Source organism: Pungitius pungitius, chromosome 6 (assembly GCF_949316345.1).
Source record: "Pungitius pungitius chromosome 6, fPunPun2.1, whole genome shotgun sequence".
Taxonomy (NCBI): Eukaryota; Metazoa; Chordata; class Actinopteri; order Perciformes; family Gasterosteidae; genus Pungitius; species Pungitius pungitius.
In genome coordinates, this window is record NC_084905.1 from 12,285,606 (window position 1) to 12,304,765 (window position 19,160).

The following is a 19,160-nucleotide window of genomic DNA, read 5'->3' on the forward strand; positions in this document are numbered from 1 at the left end:
GATGACAAGTTGGACTTTGTATGTGTATTGTGCTTTGGCATCTCCATGGAACATTAAACAAAATGTTGGATTATGAGATAAATAAAGGCTTTCAATCATTGAACTGCGGTTAGTGAGTCACATCGATGCATCACAAGAGTCTCATCGTCAGGGTTGTGTTGATGGATATCTCTTACTAATCTATTATAAACACGGATAGCAATGGCAGAGTGGGGCTGTTTTTTGATCCGGGTAAGCTTTTCAAATAGGTTATCCATCTTGCCTGCCCGAGCCTGTGCCTTCCCTCACGAAGGACCTCTATAACCAACAGGTAATCCCTCTCACCTGCCACCCTCGACAAAGCCCACAGCTCGGTCCCTGGCGGAGCGTTTCACAACAACACACCATCACTCACTCACTGAAAAGAAGCTTTGCGTTCACACTTCTCTCTGTTCGGATGGAAAGATGTACTTTGGGGTCCTGCAGCTGTTGTTAGACTCCACAGTAAAACATTCAAAACCCACATGCCAGTAGCCTGGATTTTAGAAGGGACGAATGTGCTTTGGATGCAGTATGAGGCTAAGCAGGGGAGGAGCTAACCAGACTAACCCCTAACCTCAGTCACCGCCTTTTTTAAAAATATGATGTATGTCGCCGTAACTTTGATGAACAACCATGCATATTTCCAGGGAGTGATTGTATCAGGTCCCTTTAAAGGATATAAAAAAAAGTCTGATCGGTTTTCAATTGTGAAACAAAGAGCACGCTTCATCCCGCTGATGAAGATCACCTTGGCCCGGTGGTAGAAGTTGTCTTGCTGTTTCAATGTCAGTTCTGCTAGTCTGACATCTTCCAGGCTCGTTTTGTCACATTGTGCTTTCAGTATCAAAGCAGAAGGCAGAGCTGTGGCCCTCAGGGACCTGGACTTCATACGGCAAGAAGCCGTCTACACTGGTCATGGTTTCTGGTCCTCTCTGGATGTCAGTTAGCTTGCTCGGTGGTGTAAGCGGGGCCGGAGCTGCTTGGCTGCTCCTCATCCTGTAACACTTCTGTATATCTAGACTTCCCCATCTCTTCTTTCACGCTCCCAATGTCCCCTGCTCCCCGCCTCTGCCATAATGAAGAGGGTAATCCCCCGTGAATAATGAATGGGGGATTTGTATGTGTTATGGTGTGAATGCTTTTGTCGTTACGCACCTATCAGGATGGATCATGGGTTTAAGTAGAGCCTACATCTGCTTTCCTCTCTGCTTTTGTTCCAGGCTTTGATGGCTGGCTTAGTGGGCTGGGACACTACTTAAAGACACACCTATAAGCTGTTTATGTTGCCTGTCTTTGCCTGTTGATCGGTTCAACCTTCTGTTTAGACATTATTATGAGTGGCCATGCAGCCGCAGCCACACTGGGAGTAAATAATTTCAATTATTCAAAAGCTGACCAGTGCAATCAACCACTTTCAAGTAATTCAAAATGACAGCAGTGTTAAGTGAGATAACAGCACTGGGCTGCTGCCACAGTGCTGTTATCTCACCATTGTTAATGGTATTAAACACTGTTATTTACGAGAAAGTAACAGTAACTTTAACAAGGATTTTTCTTGCTTTTACATGCTGCATTTTATATCATCTTTGTTTTTATTAACTGAATAATTTTTGTTGGTTTAACGGAAAGTGGAAAAAATAGTTACTAGGTAGCCTGATCCAACTCCCGCACAGGGCACACTTCATTGCTTTTAACTTTAATTTTTTGTTTCATGAACTTAATTGCAATTACTTTGAAATGAACAAGGAAAACCAAATTCACTTCCTGTGGTTATTATATATCCTGTTTTATAGATTCACCTGGCTCAGAGGAATGTCAACTGACTTATTTGTACTTAAACGTAGAGCAGTAATGACAGGTGGGGCTTCCACGATGCCGTAATATGTAACACTCAGTAATGCACTGCTTGAGTGGTTGACCTGTCTCCCCTCAGTGATTGTTTTCAATCCATCATAAAATGACAGGTCATTGATCCTGATATTTCAGATGTTCAGCAGGACACAGATGAAACTCAGCAGACCCTGTGAAAGCACTTTCCTTGCATGTTCATTTTCAAGGTTGTGAGGACAGTCTTTCGGCTCCTGCTGTAAATACACATCATGGAGGCAGGTCAGAGTTCTGCTGTGCAGTTAAAAAACATGTCATGACCTCATGTTCAGTCTTTGTTCTCGATGCTCCCGCTTTGCTCAGAGTAAGGGGTAAAGGGTCATGGTGAGTTCCTAAAAACCCGCAGCTGGTTTACACTATTCTGGTTAATCCGTGGGTCAGTTTGTGTTGCTCCCTGACCAATAGATTTCCATGGGAAAATAGTTAGTTGCAGGCGCTGTTACTAAGTACAGGTTTTATTAGATTTGGAGGAAGGTGTTTTCTTTGAATGCTAACATATTAAGAAGTTTTAATCTCCTCAACAAATTTCACCACCAGAGCCTAGAGCCCATTACTGTGTCGATACGTAATGCACAGGCTCTATTTGTACACTCATTAATGGGCATTTAGTATGTGGAGCATTTACAATATGACATTCCAGCCTCTGTTTCCTGAAGCTGTGTTTAAATTTTCTACTAATCTCAGCATCAGCATGGTGCAGTGGAGAATGAATCCTGCTAACAAGGTGCAGTCCTAAGAGTTACCATTATAAACAGCAGGCTCACAGCTTGCCTAATGCATCGCCTGGTGAAGTGACCCCCTCGGCCTGTTGTCTTAATGCCTTCCAGATGCTTCAGTCTCTGTCCTTCAGGTTCCCGGGGCTATTCTCCCACACAATTACCCATTCAGCAGCAGCTCTTAATTAGTTTGGAATTACTTGGGGATAATTCAGTTAGCACTCCAATGGGGCCTGTTTTTTGTCTTGATGTCACCAGACAATGCAGCAGTAGTGGTAACTCTGGTGGGGCTCTGACACGCCCCTGGTGGGACTCTGTTGGCACTGCGCCTTCCTGACCCGGCGGTCAGTGCCTCCTCCCCGACGAAGGGTGGTGGTCACTTATTCTCAAAGCAAGTGTACTTACGACGAAGGTTAATCTGTTCTGTCTCAAAGTTAAGTCCTTGGACAAGTACAGTGGTCGGATGAAGATAAAGAAAAAACGGTTCGGTTCCGGGTGTCTCTCTAAAGTTTTTTTTTGTTCTTTTTTTTCCGCAAGCTTTTTATAATGTTGAGATGTCCAAGCTCAAATGTTAATCCTTTCTCCCTCAGACAATCCAAATTGACATAGGGAATACATCTTTGCCTGACCTTCTCTGTTGTCCCATTGTATCTGTGAGACGAAAAAGGAAACCTGTCTGAATGTTGGTGCAGATGAATTAAATAAGTATGGTTCTTTTAATCAAAGAAGTATCAAATCCAACTCTCTTCAAGTCAAAGGCTAGTTAATGACTGTTTGAGTATTCCTCAATGGTCTGTGGATACTTTGAAATAATTCTGTCCTGTGACAATGTTTTACCTTTCAGTCCTGGCCAGAGGCCTTATGATTTTACATTTGCATCCATGCAGTCTGTTCTAGTCAATGCGGTATCTCTCTGTGGTTGTTTTCCTGTTTTAGAGATTATATAACATTAATTATCAAGAAATGGAAAAGGACTGAATTCATATTTCAATATCAGATGAGTCCTTTCATTAAACAGCTTCTGATTAAAAGTTAGATACATTGTAAGGCGAATGTAGGTCATGTTTTTGGTCAGAGGATTGTAAAGAGGCCCTCTTACCATCCTCAAAGATGAGTCCTTTTGCTTACACTTCATCTCAATTCCTCCCTGAGCAAGCCGCCTAACCCCTAATTGCTCCCCAGGCAAAAATGTAATGCATGGGTTATAATGCAATGTATGTCGCTTTGGATAAAAGCGTCAGCTAAATAACATGTAATGTAATGTAATACAGAGGTGGTCCTTTTTATCTATTCGTAAACTACGACCAACACTAATCTACCTGAAATAAAAAACTTTTACCAAATCCCTGGAGGTTCGGGAGCTGATAAGAATTTTTAATGTATCCATATCTAAGAAGAAGTGTGCTAATATGCAGCCTTTATTCCAGTTCCAGGGTTGCATTCCTTTGACACTCATACAGTATATTGTATTTTATTTTAGTCCTGCAGAAAGTAAACAAGGGATGCTTTAAGATGCTTGGAAGTATGGAATGAGGAGTCCATGAAGCCGCTCCCTCATACCGCGGGGCACTGATTGAATGGGCCTGTTATAGTTGCCCTACAATGAAAGACAGTTAGATCTCTGTCACCAAAGGACAAATGACTGCACAGTTCCCCTCTAGCGGAGATGTTACAAGCTTTTAATAATCCTTTTTTTTGCACACAGACCCATCAGGAAATCAGATGTAAAAATGTAAAAGGATCCTTTAAGCCCAAAATAATTACTCTTCCCCCCCCTCCGAGAAAGAAATAGATTAGCAAGCCAGTCTAGGCGAGTATTTAAATTCATTTAGCTGTGTAATTTGCAGAAATTACTTGTAATTACTTAATAATGGCAATGATCTCACATTGCTTCCAGCTGCTAGAAGTTGAACTACTGAGTGTGCTGTTCATGCACTTCAACAGGGGGTCAAAGGGCGGCTTTGAAACCAACAAAGCTGCCCTCTCTGGGTCAGAGGTCTAGCAACGGCCACGTGGAATGGTGTAAAGTCCTCCAGCTGTGCCTGTGGGTTCCCTCTTTGGGAAGTGTGAACAGAGGGTCATATACCTGCTTGACCTGTGTTTCCATCATCAGTCAAGCAGCCAAGTGGAAAGGAGTTCAGTTGTTTCTTGTCGACACTTAAGTTACATATTATGTGATACATTTTTAAAAACAGCAGCGGTTACTTTGAAGATAAGTACAATTTAAAATCTACATGTATAGGCTAGACAATAGGAAAAATATGATAAAACCAAACAGCGATGTAGTTAATCCAAAAGTGATATCCCCTCCCAAACAATAATTAAGGTGGCTATAAGGATTTGAAAAAGTTGTGTCTTTTCCTTAAAAAATGTCCCAGAAAACAGGGACGTTCACAATTCACAGACCACATTCTTTAGTGGAAAATATTGTCTAAAATAGCTCCATCGTTCCGGAGTTTTTCAATTATAATTGTTTAATGCACTGAAGAAAGAAATCTTTCAGAAAGTATCTTCGTAAGATGTTGTGCCATTAACACCATCGTTGATTCCCCAGGTCTCTGAGTTATTCCCTAACTTTTCTCATTTAATGATTACTCCGGTAAGTTTGAAATCATTTTCATACGTATCAAAGCATTCAGTGACCCGTCCTGTACAGAACCATCTCACTGAACTTGATTCAGTCAGCGGCATAGAATCACTTCAATAATCACATGAAGACGGTACACTTCCACTACTGATGTTCTCCTTCCCTTGATCCTTCTATATTGCTCTAAAAGAGAAACATGGTGGTTGCTTTGACATTCAGAACCTCCTTTTCGGTCACTGTGAAAAGGCTCATGTTTCATTCTTCAGTTGTAAACATCTAATCATTATTAAAACACAAACACAAAGAAGACAAAAAGATCTCACAGAGAGAAGATGAACTACGGCTGTGCGTAGTTCTTCTCTAGTAGTTGACAGGCAGGTGACTTTCTGCCGCCGTGTCTCTGTGGCTGCAGCACGCAGAAGCTGCTCCTCCACCCTCAAGTGCTCCCTCACGTCTGTTTCTCCCTTTTTCTCAGGGATAAACCTCAATCAAACAACGAGAGAGAGGGGCTTCTTGAGTACTGTGGCATATGAGGAGGGGAGAGTAGGGTGAGTTCAAGGAGGGAGCGTCATCAGCTTGCGATGGGGGTATCGTTTTGGTGTTTAACAGTCCGAGCCGTGTTTCGACGTCTCGCTGTCCGTCTGTCTGGGGTTTGTGGTCTCAGGATTGTGTTGCTGTTCATGTCGAGAAAATTTAAAAGTCATCCGATCGTCAGACAGCGCTGCAGCAGGAATCTTCTTTGTTGCCTTCCCTGAGGAAGTTTGTGAGTCCACGTTTATGTTTGTTATGTCAGAAAATAATGAGTCCTCTCGAATTGCTTGTTAGGTGGGGAGGGACTAAATCCCAGACTTTTTAAATAATAGTAACAAAAATCCACACATTTCAGAGGCTGGAATGTTTAACATATTTGCTGACCTGAATGATTAAGTGATTATGGACAACACAGGCAAAGATGATGCTAAAAACACCATCTAGAAGAAAGCATTGTAAACAAATAGGTCTTCACTGAAGATGATTAATGTTTTCTTGACTTTGTGAATGGAAAGCTTTGTGTGGTTGCAAACCCTCCTGGATCTCTTTGATGATACTCATTTAGGGGTTCTATGGTTTTTCGTAGTCTGCTGTGGTCGTTAAGTTGAAATCCCTCAAAGCTTTTGTTTTGGTTCAGGTGTTGGCCAATGTCTCTCGTTGTGAATCGCTGTTAAACTTCTCAAGACTCCGCTGGGAGGTAAAAAAAGGGTCCGGGGGACTAAACGGCACAACCTATTTATCCAGTGATAATAGTGAATATTGTCCCAATGGGTCCATGTACTGTACAGCACAGTAACAGAGACTCTTGAGGTTTTACCGACAGATTTAACCACGGTCTGTTGCCATGGCGATGGATGTCTATTAACACATAGTTTTCCTAAGGGGGAGGAAGTCTCAACCTCCTGTACTTACCCACTGAGGCGAGGTTATATCAGGTCACATGTACTGCTGGGTACAGGCTACATAGTGTGCTTATTATACAACTTAATGACACCTTACCCTCTCTGGACTGGATTAGTTTTATGCCAGGAAGCGCTATAATTGTAATTATTACCACAAGCATCTTTGGTTGTAATCCAGTAGGCAGGTACACTATCTTGAATTCTGAGATTGGCATCTTTTTGGCGATTTATCATGAAATAGGTCCGTCACATTAGTTTAGTTTTTTTGGAGGGGAATTATTCTATATACAGTATACATTACAAAAGACAACATTTCTCTGCAAACATATAATATTAGATTACCTTCTTCAGAATAAATGTGCCTTCGTCTGTTATTTCTAAAAGTCTAAAAGACTAAATCAGTTTAGTACACATCAAGTTCCTAACAGCTCTCTGCTTCTGTTTATGCTGGCGTGCAATTAAGGCAAGTTGTGCAAGCTGGGCCAGCAGTGAAAGCCACCAAGCTGCTGCAAATCTGAGATACACAGGGGCTTTCACAGCCGTGATTAGGAGGGTGGATGATTTAACCCGTGGCTTTACTTGGTGGTTTGGAGAAAATAGTTACTTACTGCAGGTGAAATATGAGAAATGACCCCTGAGGAGGAGCTGACAGGATTCAGAAGTTGCAGCGGCACACAGAAACACAGACACGTTGATTTGTACTAATCAGTATTCATTCATCACACATCAGGGCTCATTATATACATCACGTACCCGGACTCTTAGCTGAGCTGCAGAGCTGATGTATTCAGTATGTAGCCCCACCAAGTCAAAGTCGAAGAACAGTGTGAGTAGTGAAGCTGAGTGAAATCACCTTGATAGCCAACAAGAATTATGTTTTAGGAGCGTCCTACAGATCTGACATGAAAATCCCCAATTTGAGTCTGGCGTCCGCCTCGCTCCCCTCCTTTCCTTTCATCTCTGTGCTCTGTACTGTCTGATGAAGGCAGACATGCTTAAAAGGTTTTCTAAAAGAGTATATGATATGAAAAAAGGTATATGGGTGTAATTCATGAAATCTAAATTCTCGTAAAAGCTGTTTCATCACCATTGACACACTATGCAGTTGTCGTGGGAAACAAGGCGACTCGGTGAGTCTTGCCAGATGGATCATCCACCACTTACACAATATTTTTATTTTCTTTGTGTTTCTGTCCAGATGCGAAGGAGAGGACAACCAGAAATGTTTCACCCAGTGGAGTCTTCAACTTCACCTCTCTTCTACTCAGCAGAGAGGACAACACGCTGTACGTTGGCGCAAGGGAGATCCTCTTTGCTCTCAGCCTCCCCGACCTCAGCGCCATCAAGCTACGAAGAAATGTAAGAGCCAAGCGTCCGTAAACACCAGCATTATATACAGTATATTGTATCAATAGGAATGCAGTTATATCCCAGAGGTACAATGTGGAAATGATTATGTCCCAGAAGTCCAATGTGAATTGAACCCACCTTATTATTCTCGTGTTATACCTCCAGTATTAGTGTGACAGCGTCTCTTTTCTGCAGCTCACGTGGGAAACTCCAGAGAGAAAAAGAGAAGAGTGCAGTTTCAAAGGCAAAGACCCGCTGGCAAGTAAACTGTTTATATAAAAGCTCAATTAGCTTAACTCAAATGGCCTAAATTGCATTAACATAAGTAGAGGTTCGCCTCGCTGGCCAAGTTGACCATTGTTGCAAAGCACTTTTGCGACAGACCAAGGGAAAAACCCTGGAAATATCCTGTCATGTTGTAACATTCCATTACACAACTACGGATTTTTCCTTTCCTTTCAAAGAAACTTAACCTTACTCCACTACCACTTTCAACAGTCAGACACAGAATTCTGATCACATATTTGTGCGAGGGGAGCACAATAGTAGGAGCAAGGTTTGGTGAAGTCTGCAGATCATTTGTGTTTTATACTTTTAAGTATGATAACAGCTGTAATGAAATGAAATTGAAATTGTTTTCATGACATTCTTTTCTGTGTTTCGAATGCAGACGGATTGTTTCAACTTCATCAAGATTTTACTCCGTATGAACAGCACTCATTTGTATGTGTGTGGAACATACGCCTTCAGCCCCACCTGTGCTTACATAGTAAGTGTTTATATGAACCACCCACATCCGCTGCATCGACCCACTGCGTGCAACCTGTGTCATTCCTTGTTTTGTTTTTAAAAGAAGCGTCCCTGGTGCTTGCCTTCATATGTGCCGTTAGTTCATTAAATTCAAGAGGAAGAGCATCTGATATGTTGTGCATGTGGCTTCCTGCCTCTCGGCTCACTTAGCAGCTGGCAGAGGCCCAGCTAGACACAATGTACTCCATGTACATTATTTCATTATCTCCTGTATAAACAGATCCAAATATTCAATGCACGTAAACAGGTTGTATAAGGATTGACCCAGTTTGTGCCCTTTTAAAGCCTTTTAAAACTGTCTACAAGCATACGGTGATGACCTGTGTCTCTTTAAACAAAGACTGACTCCTCACTGCAGACAGAAGGACGGCAATCACTGTCAGAGCAGGTTACAGTGTGACATTTGATGTGTGTGTTTGTGCTCACCAGAACACTGCAGACTTCTCCCTTGTCAAGAATGATGCCGGTGAGATTGTTACAGAAGATGGACGAGGCCGCTGCCCTTTTAACCCCGACTACAAGTCCACTGCTATCATGGCTGGTAGGTACCAGAGGCTTTGATTGAAGTCCTTCTGAAGCGAACCTTAGGACATCTTTAATATCCGTAATGTGATGTATTCCCCAGTGAATATTTGAGTGGTGTGCAGTTAAGAGATGGACAAAAATCAAGCGTATTGGGCTGCTCAGAAGTGTGCGGGCTTAGAATGTGGCGTGATATAGACTGTTGGCTCCACAAAAACACAAACACACAAACTTTTGCTAAAAGCCTACATGGATGGATGATGTCATGATACTTGTGGTTGAAATTGGTCTGTACTAGCGTATCTGAGCATATTTCATATTTTGTTTGTGTAAAATACAATTTTGGGTTATTCTTTGCATATATCAACTAAGTGTGCAATATATATATATATATATATATATATATATATATATATAAATATAACTAGGGGTATAATCTCTGGATTTCATCACTGTATGATGCAGCGGCCCGTACCCTCGTACTGAGCGCTGCGATCATGCTGCTCTTCTTGTGTTGCAGACGGAGAGCTGTACGCCGGTACAGTCAGTAATTTTCAAGGAAATGAACCCACCATTTACAAGAGTCTAAGCCAAGGAACTTCGCTAAAAACAGAAAACTCACTTAACTGGCTTCAAGGTAAATTGTGTTGGAAGGAATGCAATGCTTTTTCATTAAATCTTCATAAATGAAAAAATATATATATTATTTGATATCTAGATATATGGCCGTCCAATAATGTTGCCAGATATGCTGTATAAGAATGGAGTTTGACAAATTACATAGATCTGCCTAAGAGTCACTTTTTCTATTGAATGACATTGGATACCTACATTTCACAAACTGAAGGATGAATGCATTGTTCCTGTCGTCTTTCTTTCAGACCCAGCCTTTGTTGGCTCTGCCTACATTCAGGAGAGCCTGCCCAAAGGCAACCCAGTGGGCGATGACGATAAGATTTACTTCTTCTTCAGTGAAGCAGGAAAGGAGTTTGATTTCTTTGACAACACCATTGTGTCCCGCATTGCTCGTGTTTGCAAGGTGAGGAATGGCTGGAGGCTGATGGTCTCTGTAAAGGGAACTTTTTCCCCTTAAGCAACATATCCTGACACCCCTTCACCTCACTACCGGGATCTATCAGACCAGCGAAAGGGGGTTTGTTAGTGTATTTGTGCATTTCATGTTTTTTTTGTTCCTATACAGACACATGCCGTCGCCTGAAAGCTTCGTAAAGCTTTTTTCTGGGCAGGATCTCTTGTTACAGAAAAACATTCCTGCCACATGTTTCCCCTCTATTTGATTATTTTTCCCCAAATACTCTCTTTCCTCGATTCTTATCCTGTTTCACCAAATATTTGTGTTCATACAGGACTCTGCGGCCAGGCGAAAACGTAGCATACTGTAGCAACCAGTTCCGTGGGCAGAATTGGATTGTCACATGTTGAAATATTTTTAACTAAAATGCAGACCTCACACAGTCATTCCTTTCTTTACAGTTTGTCAGTGTCACCAGACGGTGACGTACTTGGACATTTGTTTGAATTTCAAACTTGTCTTGTGACGTAGTTTTTGTTTCTTTCTTGACATTTCTTTCATTATTTTTTTATCACAACTTTTGAAAGAGCCGGTTTGTTTTTTTGTGGCTGATTGAGTTTCAGTCAGACTCTACCCACAGCTTTTTTCTTTTTCTTTTTCTTCATCTCTTTCCATCCAAAATAAAACACTTTTTTAAATATTGACACAATGATACAGTCTTCTTGCATGTGGTTAAAATATTTGTTTGATATAGTATCCTGCTACAGAATACCCAACAGCAAATTATTGATAATATGTCACTTTTTGGGAGAGTGCTCGTGGACATATAAGGGATGCTTAAACAAGGGATTAATGAATGGGATGCATCTGCTTCAATTATTCAGAAGTTGGTTTAAGCACAGAGTGGCATTAAATTGAAAAAAAACGGGTCCGGCCAGGCGGACTGGAGAATATCCTGTATGTTGCTCATTATCTGCCTGGGTTACTGCAGTAAGTAGTTGCTTCAGAAGCTCAGCATTGGTCATGTGCCCTTCCCCCTCTGATCTGGGGCTACCATTTAGTCTGATTAATGTCATTCTAAAGTGGACCCGATTGAAGTTTCACGTTTAAAGGCTTTTACGTGGTTTAGATCATTTAGTAGTTTTCTTTGGTCCCCTGGACATTTTTAATTCTACTCATTTCTTCCAGCAGTCAACTTTCATCTTGTTAGATCTAAGACTGTGAGCAACCCGGAATAATTGTTTCCATGGACTGAATGTGAACAGACAGTATGGTTGCTGTTAAATGCGTAGTCTTTTTGCAGGAGTAGGCTTTTGTTGTTTGTTTGTAAAGCATTGGTAGCCATCTTTGTGAGGCTCGTAACTCCTTGTGGGTTTTATTCTGTTTTACAGCCATGCATCACACAATGTAGAACTTTTTCACATTGACGTTCAAAGAAGTAGTTGCATTCCGATTTGCACAGCTATCCTGTCGTACCCTTGTGTAGTCAAATTAGTCAGCATGTCTGGAGGTCCTGTGTCCCACACCACTTTGAAGGCTCGTGCCGAAGGCGCTGAATCACAGCGGTAGTGTCAGTAAAGAAGGATTGCCGGGGAACAAAGCGCTGTTTTCTTTTTCATTTAAAAGCATTTGCCCTCCCTCAAAGCCCCGAGTGATGATGTGTATTGTTTTCATGATCTACAAGTCTGCTGCCTCTGGGTACCGCTATGTTACTTTAGCTCATGATTTTATAATATGAGGTTAATGTTTTTTATTTCAAAAAGCTCAACCTCTGGAAATATTTGGGTATCTGTACATCATGGTATGTGAGGTATGCCACATACCATATGGTGCACATCATTATTTAATGACCTTTACAAGCCTGTCACATCCAATCATGTCACGCTTGAGTATCAAATCAAGTTTTTGTTTCAGAAGAATTTTCGTTCTCCTCAGACAGGTGTCAATCTTATATTGGTGCACCCTCTACTGGCCACATGTTAAACAGCTCCGCGCCTTCAATATGTGTGTTGCAGGGGGACATGGGAGGTGAGCGGGTTCTGCAGAAGAAATGGACGACCTTCCTGAAGGCTCAACTCTTGTGCTCTCTGCCGGGTGATGGCTTCCCCTTCAACATTATCCAAGATATGTTTGTGCTGACACCCAGCCCCGACGACTGGAAGAACACTGTATTTTATGGAGTCTTCACGTCTCAGTGGTGAGGACCGACCTCCACTACTTTGATTAATAATTCACCAAATGAATGTGGTGATACCATCAGATAGGTTATGTAAATATGGCATGGGCGAGGGATTCTTTGTCTGATGAATTCCATCGAAATGCTCTGATCAAAGTGCAGAGAGGAGATGCTTTGTGTCAGATTCAGCTGCTAGTTACCATCTTTCGTCCAATGGGCAGTTAAACACGGCCGCAGTGTTTCTGTAATCGGTTAGTCTTGTAGAGTTTAGTTTTTTTTTGTAAAACATTCCCTCTATAATCTCTTTACTCGATTACTCAAGATCGGACTGTAATAAATATCACTCAATATTGTTGAGATCCTTGTTTGTGTCTTTTAAGGTATAATGGCGCCTCAGGAAGCTCTGCAGTGTGTTCCTTCACCATGGACCAGGTGGAAAAGGCGTTCAGTGGGCGGTACCGGGAGGTCAACAGAGAGACTCAACAGTGGTACACATACAATCACCCGGTCCCTGAGCCTCGGCCTGGTGTGGTGAGTGAATACCTGCTGCCCTCTATTGGACAAATAGCTGCCAGTACTCAGCAGGATGTCATGTCAGATTACAGTTTTTCTCGATTGTTTACACACAAATACTGGTACTTGACACACAATGACCACAACATGTAACTCATGCACCAACCCCCTGAACCAATTCTGCTAAACTACAAGCACAATTCTTGCTTTACACTCAAATTGCAGTTCTAAAACACACTTTTTTCAAAACACTACACACAATTCTCTGCATTCTCTGCACAATTTTCATGAAGAAAATTTTGTTTTCACAAGGAAAACACTGTCATTCAAAATTCTAAAGTCAATTGTCCTACTGAGCACACTGACACGTCACATGGGCAAACACCGGTCTCACAGTGTTACAATTAGGAATTAGAGCTTTAGCATAAAAGGGCAAAAGGTGAGCTCTTCTGTTTTGGAGCAATGGATGCCAACATTAGAAACAGAGCCAGAGGAGCGAGAGTAAGAGGAGGAGGACGAGGAGGAGGACGAGGACGAGGAAGGCCAAGGACCGTAAACTCTGATGAGATCCGAGTCACTTTGGTTGACCAAAGCTATGGAGGAATTCTTTTCTGCCTGGAGATGGAAAGTGTTTGACCGAAATCCACAAACGCATATAACCCTTCTCTAAGCTATGGAAGACGCATGTGGAGATAAAGCAGTTGATGCTTTTCATGGCTGGATTGGACATGCTGAGCGATATTTCCCCCTCTGCTTGGCCAGTGAAAACATTGCTTGTGATGTGGATGAGGTTCTGTGGAACAGACCGGAACAGAAGAAAGGATGCAGCATAGTTTTTTACTGTAACTTATACAGTAAATTCTTCTGTTGTTTTGTATGTAGACCACTGTATGTGCAACTTTGTGTTGGTTGGGATGTACACTGTGTGCATTGTTTTCGTGGGGAAAATAAAATATATTTTTTACTGTGTATTTGTGTGTTCTGAGTATAAAAACAATATTCTAAAATATTTTACAACACATATGTATGTACTCTCTGTAGTAAGTGTAACACTGAAAAAAAAAAGGTCAAAGTCATTATGATGAATGGAGAAGTTTTTTTCCATTGATCATAGTGTTTTACATTGAGCACATCAGTGTTCAACTGGTTCTTACAAAAGTCTATGCATTTGATGGTTTGTGTTTGTCATTTGAAAACAAAATACCATTTTGAGAAGAAATTACATTGTTTTGAATGTAAAGTTTAATTTTGCAGGAGTATTTGCCCATTGTGTGTGTGTTTTTTGATTTGTGTGTAGAGTTCTGAGAGTATGAGGCATGATTTAGGAAAATGTGTGTAAACAATCGAGAAAAACTGTAACAAGCTTCATACGTTCCCCCTTCTGCTCACCAGTCAGTCCTAAACATTACTGTTGTTTTCATTTCCAGACCAGGCAAACTAAAGAAACATTGAGGTGCTGCACAGCTGCGGGATGTGACTTTATACAATGTGATTGGATGTTCCTAATGGACTCTATTTTGCTTTCACAGTGCATCACAAATGCTGCCAGGGAACAGGGCATCTCCTCCTCGCTACACATGCCGGACAAGGTGCTGAATTTCGTCAAAGACCACTTCCTGATGGACAGCGTGATCCGCAGCCAGCCTCTGCTGCTAAAACGTAATGTTCGCTACACGCAGATCGCCGTCCATCTTGTGCAGGCAATAAAAAAGGCATATCATGTGATCTTCATTGGCACAGGTAGGACACCCCTGACCCTTAATCACACAATCATATTTTATTGAATAGTATAATTTCTCAATATTCGTTTAATATAAAGAATTAAGTTTAATCTAATCTCAAGTTATTTCTGCCTTCTAGATGATGGGAGACTTCATAAAGCCATTAATGTCAACAACAAGATGCACATCATTGAGGAGATGGTGCTCTTCCGTGATAGCCAACCAGTACAACACATTGAGCTGGACACTGAAAAGGTATAGTGGAATGCTGAGAGGAAACTGTCCCAGCTTGTTTTATAGAGCTTTGGCATGGTGTGTAGAAGGAGCAAGGTCAGTAAAGGCATTCATGGCAGTTAGCAAATACCCTGAGCCAAAAAGATTAGCAGCCTAAAACAGACCTCATGTCCAATTAGCTCATTAAATGCAACATTTGCCTTAAGGCATGTGTTGCATTTCAGACAGAAAACATTTTCAAATAAATAAATAACCCTTTGTTTGGGGCTCGTCTTTTCCGTCCCCTGCTTTGTCATCTCTCCTCTACAGGGTCAGCTTTATGTTTCATCGTTCTCTGAATTGGCGGCGGTCCCAGTAGCTAACTGCACTAATTATCAGAGTTGCGGAGAGTGTATTCTCTCCAGGGATCCGTACTGTGCTTGGAACGGGAGGCAGTGTGTGGATGTCAGACAGGCTGCAGACAGCAGGTACGCATCCCTCTGCTCAACAATCTACTATTGAACAGATAGAGCTTTTGAGACAAATGTGTCCATCACATGTAAACATTAGATGGTTTCTGATTAATGACATGTGTTTCAGTGCCTTGCAGCAGGACGTAGACAAAGCTGATACATCAGCTATTTGCAACAAGGCGAGCCAACGGTCAGCCAATCCTCCACCTACACGTAAGTGAAATACTGTTATAGTTCACTCTTGAGTTTCGATTAAAAACATGCTCATTTATTATTTTGAATTCTACTCCAGACAAGGCATAGAGCTTATTTCACACTGCATCTGAAACCATCCACGTCTGCATTGACTTTCCACAGGAATGTCCTCGTGCCAGGTGATCGTTATCCCAGCCAACACGTTCAAGGTACTCCCTTGCAAGCTGCGCTCTAATTTGGCTGAAAGGCGCTGGGAGTTCAGTGAGAGTGCAGGTCACTTCCATTATCCCAGCCCACAGGGGGGATTGGTGGTGGTGGCTCAAGCTGACAGCCAGGAAACCTACGAGTGTTGGTCGGTGGAGGAAGGCTTCAGACAGCTGCTGGCAAACTTCTGCGTGAGGGGCGAGGCCAAGCAGCACGAGAGCACCACCCCGTGGGGGCGCTCCCGTTCGCCGCAGGTGCCCCAAGGGAAGAGGACGCTGCCGGAAGAGGCCCGCTCACCGCAGATCAACACCAAGACCTACTGGAATGAGCTAATTGTGGTGTGTTCCCTCCTGGCGTTTTCCCTGCTGGTGTTCTGTCTATTTGTGGTCTTCAGGAACCGCAGTGACATGAAGTCCATGCTCAAGGAGGGAGAGCGTGCCAACATGACTCAGAAGAAGCCCAGAATAGTGGGGAAGCCAGCGGAGAACTTGCCGCTGAACGGCAACGCGATCCCGGCGTCCGCGTCGGATCACAAAGGCTACCAGACCCTCAACGACAACTACATCTGCAGCACTCCGCCGCACGAGTGCCCATCGCCCGACAACAGCAGAAGCTTCTCACAACCGGAGAATAAGCCTTCGAATTTGAGAGAGAGCCATGTAGAGGTTTCCCCCACATGCCCACGGCCAAGAGTCCGACTGGGCTCCGAGATTAAAGACTCCATAGTTTAGAGGGCTCTCCGCTGTGTGGAGGGACTCGCCGTGGAACTGAGAGGAGAGAGTGCACTTGCAGAGAAAGACAAAACCCCGACAGGAGGGAAAACCGATGGTAATTGAACTTTTCATGGAGAGACATTTTATGTCACAGATTTTGCACTTTTTGTTCTGTCCCTATGGTCCATGTTCTTTTTATTTTCCTTATTCGAGTGCATTTAAAGCACACTGAAGATGTTCCAGATTGCCTTCAGACTTTTGATGCTGTCACTACGGCTCAAATAAATATTAACAAGTGAGGAGGTGGAGTCACTACTAAGATTCAGTGATTTAGCTTTACCTCTCAGTCCGTCCAAATAATCTACTGGTAATGCTTTGAAAGGCACAGTGATATTCAAACATGTTCCCCCCCAACCACTTATAGTGTTTAATGTTTTATTTGCATCCTGTTATCTGGTAAGAGCCAACCCTTTGCTGAGGTCATGCATTATGTACTAGACTGTAGCAAGGTAAGCACTCACACCAGATTATCTACCAACTACCAGTGGCAGGGGGGAACAGAAATAGATTTGTTTTTTGATGGCTAATTTGCATTCACAGAAGTATACTGATTATTTAGGCTTGAATAGAACACTGCAACAGAGGAATATTTGAGAGTAAAAGGGTTGTGCTAAAAGACTGAAAAGGTTTAACAAGAAAAACAATTATTTATAGAGAGAACATTAACATTAAGTCACCTCAGTGTTTTAGAAATTCTTACCACCTCAATCACTCGCACACCAAAAACACAAACATTATATGAATCATACGTTAAGACATTCTATACTATGTTTTTAAGTAATGGTATTATTAGTGGATACAAATATTCTTCCGTGGAAGCCTGAGGTTTTCTTTCACCAAATGTGATAAAGAGAAGAATGTCATTCCAGGTATTATCATGCTGCATGAGATATGCAGTCTATGCAAAGCAAATAATGTGAAGTAGACATTAACCTCACCCCGAGACTTGGTTAGCACCAAGGTGTTGGCGCTGTTAATTATTTTAGGATCAGTGGCCCTGCACACACACACACAAGCTGTCATGACAATAACGTTACGTATGCAACAGATTTGAGATATTTTGCTGTATTTTAGTGCAGAAATAAAAATAAATAAATAATACACCTATTCATAATCTGATTCAAAGAGCACATCTGTATAGCCTCAACTTTTATGTGAATTCAGCGCTTGCTTAAATGGTTTTTAAAGTCAACCATAAAAGCAATAATTTTGTCATCCAGTAATAAATATAATTGTGCATTTTAATAATAATCTTGATTAGTCATTTACCTAATTCACAAATAATAAATTATACACCATGTGTTTTGTCTGTCATGTGTTGGAATAACTTAATAGAATTTTAAACCCTAGTCTTACTTTGATGTGAGCCCTAGTCTTGTTATGTGGCCAGCAAAATGAATATTTCGTAAAAATGCAGGAAAGGCATTCTCCATAACTCATAGGATGCAGAGGATTTGCACATTATGTTGAAAAGCCTTAGTATAATGCAGGTTATGGATTTGATAACAAATCTTAAACGGATAATGCCTTCTGAAACAATAATCAAGAGTTGTGCCTCTTGGAATGACAAACGAAGCAGATAGTAGTGCTGTAGAGTCAAACGCCACATTGTAAGTGCGACAGGACGCTCAGACACGAGACAAGAGTGAAAAAAATGAATGAGTGGGATGAAATACTGTCAAGTTTGTACAGTACATGCTCACCAGGTGTTTGTTTTTTATTTAATTTTTGTCAGTGGCTTCAACGTTAGTCAGGGACAAAATTGTATTCTACAACTGTAGCACATGAAACACCACTGGCTTGTTTTAAAATACTGAATTATTGATATGTAATATGTTACATTATATTGTAAATGGCACTGAAAAAATGACTCAAAGACTGGTCAACTATAAAGGTTCAAGCTTAGACTGTTATTAAAAACTAAACAAACGGCAGCTTTTAGTGAAGTGGCTGTCAGAACAATATACAAATGCAGAAGAAATACTAAGTGACAGTGAAATATGTGCAGGTACTGAACATGCTTTTATTGAATACAAGCCTAAAATATTAATGCCACAGTGAGAGTATCGTTGTGTGTCATCTCTTAATAAACCACTATAGTCTGGCCTTTTATTTGTGACAGTTGCTCAGACTCTTGTCACCGTGTAAGAAAAAATATTTTTTTTATGTAAAATTGTTTTGTAAATTCAGCTGCCAATGTAAAATATTGTGAATTGTATTTTTTTGTATCATACATCACTAGTGTTTGTTTTTTCTTTTGTATTGTATATAAAAAGCACTTTATTTTTATTTTTCAAATAAAGATCAAATGGATCATTTATTTTTATTCCAGCGTCCCTTTATTATATAAAGCCCTACTGTTTATGCAGATAAATCCCCTACATCACATCCCTCTGTTAAGCAATTTGAAAGTGTTGATATTCCATTGTTCCTGACCTCATCAAAAAGGGTGGAGTCAAAAGGTGCAAACCAAGGGGAACAAAAAGGAGTGTCTGATAAAACCTGCACCACACACCTTAAAGGTAAACAGAGG

The 19,160-nt window shown here is 41.5% G+C and overlaps 1 protein-coding gene across 3 annotated transcripts in view; it reads left to right on the forward strand.

Annotated features, from left to right (window-relative positions):
- Positions 1-18,947, forward strand: part of sema4ba (sema domain, immunoglobulin domain (Ig), transmembrane domain (TM) and short cytoplasmic domain, (semaphorin) 4Ba) — a 41,490-nt gene extending 22,543 nt beyond the window's left edge. For all 3 annotated transcript variants that reach the window (XM_062562853.1, XM_062562852.1, XM_037451402.2), the window contains 13 exons: positions 7,843-8,003; positions 8,190-8,252; positions 8,665-8,763; positions 9,234-9,345; positions 9,847-9,963; positions 10,208-10,365; positions 12,375-12,556; positions 12,916-13,066; positions 14,578-14,788; positions 14,909-15,024; positions 15,313-15,470; positions 15,583-15,668; positions 15,813-18,947. In XM_062562853.1, the coding sequence (XP_062418837.1) occupies positions 7,843-8,003; positions 8,190-8,252; positions 8,665-8,763; positions 9,234-9,345; positions 9,847-9,963; positions 10,208-10,365; positions 12,375-12,556; positions 12,916-13,066; positions 14,578-14,788; positions 14,909-15,024; positions 15,313-15,470; positions 15,583-15,668; positions 15,813-16,585 (2,387 nt within the window). In that variant the 3' untranslated portion in view covers positions 16,586-18,947. The remainder of the gene's footprint in view (positions 1-7,842; positions 8,004-8,189; positions 8,253-8,664; positions 8,764-9,233; positions 9,346-9,846; positions 9,964-10,207; positions 10,366-12,374; positions 12,557-12,915; positions 13,067-14,577; positions 14,789-14,908; positions 15,025-15,312; positions 15,471-15,582; positions 15,669-15,812) is intronic.
- The last annotated feature ends 213 nt before the right edge of the window (positions 18,948-19,160 follow it).